Source organism: Chanos chanos, chromosome 2 (assembly GCF_902362185.1).
Source record: "Chanos chanos chromosome 2, fChaCha1.1, whole genome shotgun sequence".
Taxonomy (NCBI): Eukaryota; Metazoa; Chordata; class Actinopteri; order Gonorynchiformes; family Chanidae; genus Chanos; species Chanos chanos.
Genome location: NC_044496.1, coordinates 28368494 through 28371745, shown reverse-complemented (window position 1 = coordinate 28371745; position 3252 = coordinate 28368494). Strand labels below are relative to the sequence as shown.

Here is a 3252-nt window from a genome sequence, read left to right as displayed (position 1 = left end):
ATGGCATAGTTAGGGTAGCTATTTCAAAAACTACCTAACAAGCTAGTTCTGAAACCAAGCAGTGCAGTAGTTAAATTCACACAAACGCACACAAGAAAATTGCTAGTTTACAGTTTTGTGGACACATTCGACACTGGACACATCAATAAAAACAATTTTTTTAAAAAAAAAATATCTGCTACATCAGCACTTCTGTTAACCTAAAACATATGTTAACTGTGTTAGAGCAGACTAAGAACAGAACTCATGAAAGAGAGTAAAACACTGAGCACAATTTTTGAAAATGAATTTTGTATTAAAAGTCCTTTTTTTTTTTTTAAACAGACAGACAGCTGTTAAAATGCTGGTCCGAAATTTAACGTACAATCAGATTAGAATTTCAATGGTACATCACATTTGTTAAAAATGAAGGGGAAAAACAGATCTGATTCAACTGGTCTAGAAATGGTTTGTGGTGTTGTGTCAGGATGGGGGTTCCAGTACCGGTATATTTCAAACTATATTTGGCCATGCTCAGACCAGTTTAGAGAAGAAAAACAAATGTCATAACAGGACCTCAGTGAAAGGCCAAACAAAGCAAGAAAAAGAGGGGAAACTGTTGTTCCTTCGACATTAGGCCTGTCTCTTTTAAAGCACAGAGTTTACCAAATGGAACAGGTTTAAGTACTTTTCTGGATTGCCATTTAATGAGATTCTTGTGGAGACCCTCTTAGATTGGCACTAATTCTGAACAGCTAATTTTGGAAGGCACTCGATGCAAGGACGTAAAGTCGACTTCCCCACGTCGTTACAGTAAGGTCCTCGCGCACACTCAAGAAAAAAGGGGGTGGCACTGTTAAGTGGTTTTAAATTTTGACGTCATCCGCCGCCAAATTCAGAACAAAAATATGCTTCGTTACGGTTCATAAGATTCACTATTGGAAAAGAGCAGTTTTCAGACGCTCCTTGAATTTGAGTCATGTGCAGCAAATAATATAAAATCCCCTTTTGTCCTCCTTGTCCGCTGAAGAAACCTTCGTGCTTACGTCCCAGTTTCCACTTCTTGCGTTAGGGTTAGGTTCCAGTTGTGAGTGCAAACTGAGACGGGCGGAGCGATAGATCAGCCACTTGTGTTGACATCAATGGTGTACATTGAGTGTGCTGCAAACATTCTCCGACCGAGCGGAATTCCTGAAGAGTTACTGACTCCTGTGGGGGTCTCTTCCTCCTCCCCTTGTGGAATCCTTGCTCCATCCAAAGCCGGGGTATTGGGGGAGACACGTAGAACTCAAGATTTAAGAATTCCTGCAACACACCTCCAAAACAGAACAAACAAAGATGAAACACGGACGTCCGTTTGCGTCGCAAGAGACAAAATACTATAGACTACAGTTAGGCACTATAGGCAATATATCAAAAACTGAAAGTGTCCGTAATTCTAGATTCCAGAACATTCAAGTATTCTAGAGTGTAAACACTGTTTTAATATAACTCAAAGTTCTATTTTTACAAATGACAGGACATCACAGAACACTGATGGCATTTAACGCGAGGACTACCCATTGTGAGACATGTTCGTATTTTTTTTTGTCCTCAAGCAAATCTGTCCCAGTTTTAGCCGTTTGGTCGTACTTAGCCATACACTATTATGAGTTTCTCACTCACCATTGCAAACTTTAAAAAATATTTTTTTAGAGAATAACACAAGACGAACAGCACTGGTCGTCTCCATTTGGCGCTGCAGCATAGTTCATTTGTCTAACAATCTCTGCAAACAGTTCGTCGACCGAGCCTTTATTTTTGGCTGAAGTTTCCATAAACGGGCAATTCCACTCGTCCGCTAGGGCTTTGCCTTCGCCGGAAGAGACCTCTCTCTCGCCTTCAAGATCCACCTTGTTCCCGACCAAGATCATGGGCACTTTCTCGTACCTTTTCACGCGGATGATCTGATCCCTCATTGGTTTGATATCTTGGAAGCTCTGTTGGTTTACCAGACTGTACACAAGTATAAAGCCCTGTCCGTTTTTGATATACAAATCTCGCATGGAGGCGAACTGTTCGGTCCCCGCCGTGTCCAATATTTCCAACACCGAAGGGGAAGAGTCCACCTCGATCTCCTTTCGGTAGAAATCTTCTATTGTCGGGTCATATTTCTCTATAAAGGATCCGGTAACGAACTGTACAGTTAAGGCAGATTTCCCCACTCCACCAGAACCTAAAACGACTACTTTGTATTCTCTCATGGCTCCTGACAGCCTCTAGTTCTCTCTCTCTCGCTCTCTCTTCCTCGCCTTCCTTTTGAACGCGCTTCCACCCGCTGGCCGCCCTGCTGTTTTCAATCCGCTAGCAGCGCCGTCCCGCCGCTCGTAGATTTCGACCCAAATCTCTGGATTTGGGGGTGCTTCTGCACGATTGCTGTTTTGGGAGAGAGTGGAGTTTATTTTGGCTGTACCCCAGCATTAGAACCGTGTCATGATGGACTCTGTTGGTGCCTATGCAGTATCTCCTCTCATGGGGTTGATCAATGCGCTCTTACACACTCTCTCCTTCCTGCCCACAGTTCTCAGCGTTAAGCGTCTTCACGTCACCCAGCGAATAGTTGGATTCGATTTCTTAAAGGCGCAGTAACCGGGTCATCTCCAATTCACCTTAGTTATAATTGCTCTACAGTCACCACGCCTTGTTTTATAGCCGGCGTGGTGCAATCTCCTGAGTCACGGTTCCTACACGCAACATTCCGCAAATGTCTGGACCGATGTAAGCCTAACCCAACTTTTTCCTTCTCTTTTCTGTTCTTTTTTCCTCTCTTTTTCTTTTTTTTTTTTAAATACGAAGTTTCATTAACAAGTTTAAGGTAAATAATACATTAATAAATCAAAATACTAATAAGGGAAAATTTTTATACAATTTACGAACCGACTGTCGAAGCCAAAATGCACCTTTTTCTCTATGGTTTGGCGAACTCAAGTAGATTTATCAATTTTAAAACATATTGTACTTACTAAACTTTATCGCCAAGAGAGCCGGATGGATGACGACAGAGTCTTGTGCAAAAAGCCCTCAGGCTCCAATTTTTTGGGTCATAATATCATCTGCATTAAGTTCACATTCATACGGTTGTCACTGGAAATTCCCTTTTGTGTTACAGTCACACTGCCATTGACTACACAAACAATTTACATATGATTGCACATCTTAGGTAAGCAGTCAAGTCAAGGCAGAGAGAGAGAGCAGATACATCACAAGAATTTCCGGTATGTCAGTGGCATGAGG

General features: G+C 42.0%; 1 protein-coding gene across 1 annotated transcript; it reads right to left on the bottom strand.

Annotated features, from left to right (window-relative positions):
* Window positions 1–1670: 1670 nt before the first annotated feature.
* LOC115830205 (ras-related protein Rap-2b) lies at window positions 1671–2504 on the bottom strand. Its single transcript, XM_030794287.1, has one exon. The coding sequence runs from the start codon at window positions 2220–2222 to the stop codon at window positions 1671–1673; it is 552 nt and encodes a 183-aa protein (XP_030650147.1). The 5' UTR covers window positions 2223–2504.
* Window positions 2505–3252: the final 748 nt, after the last annotated feature.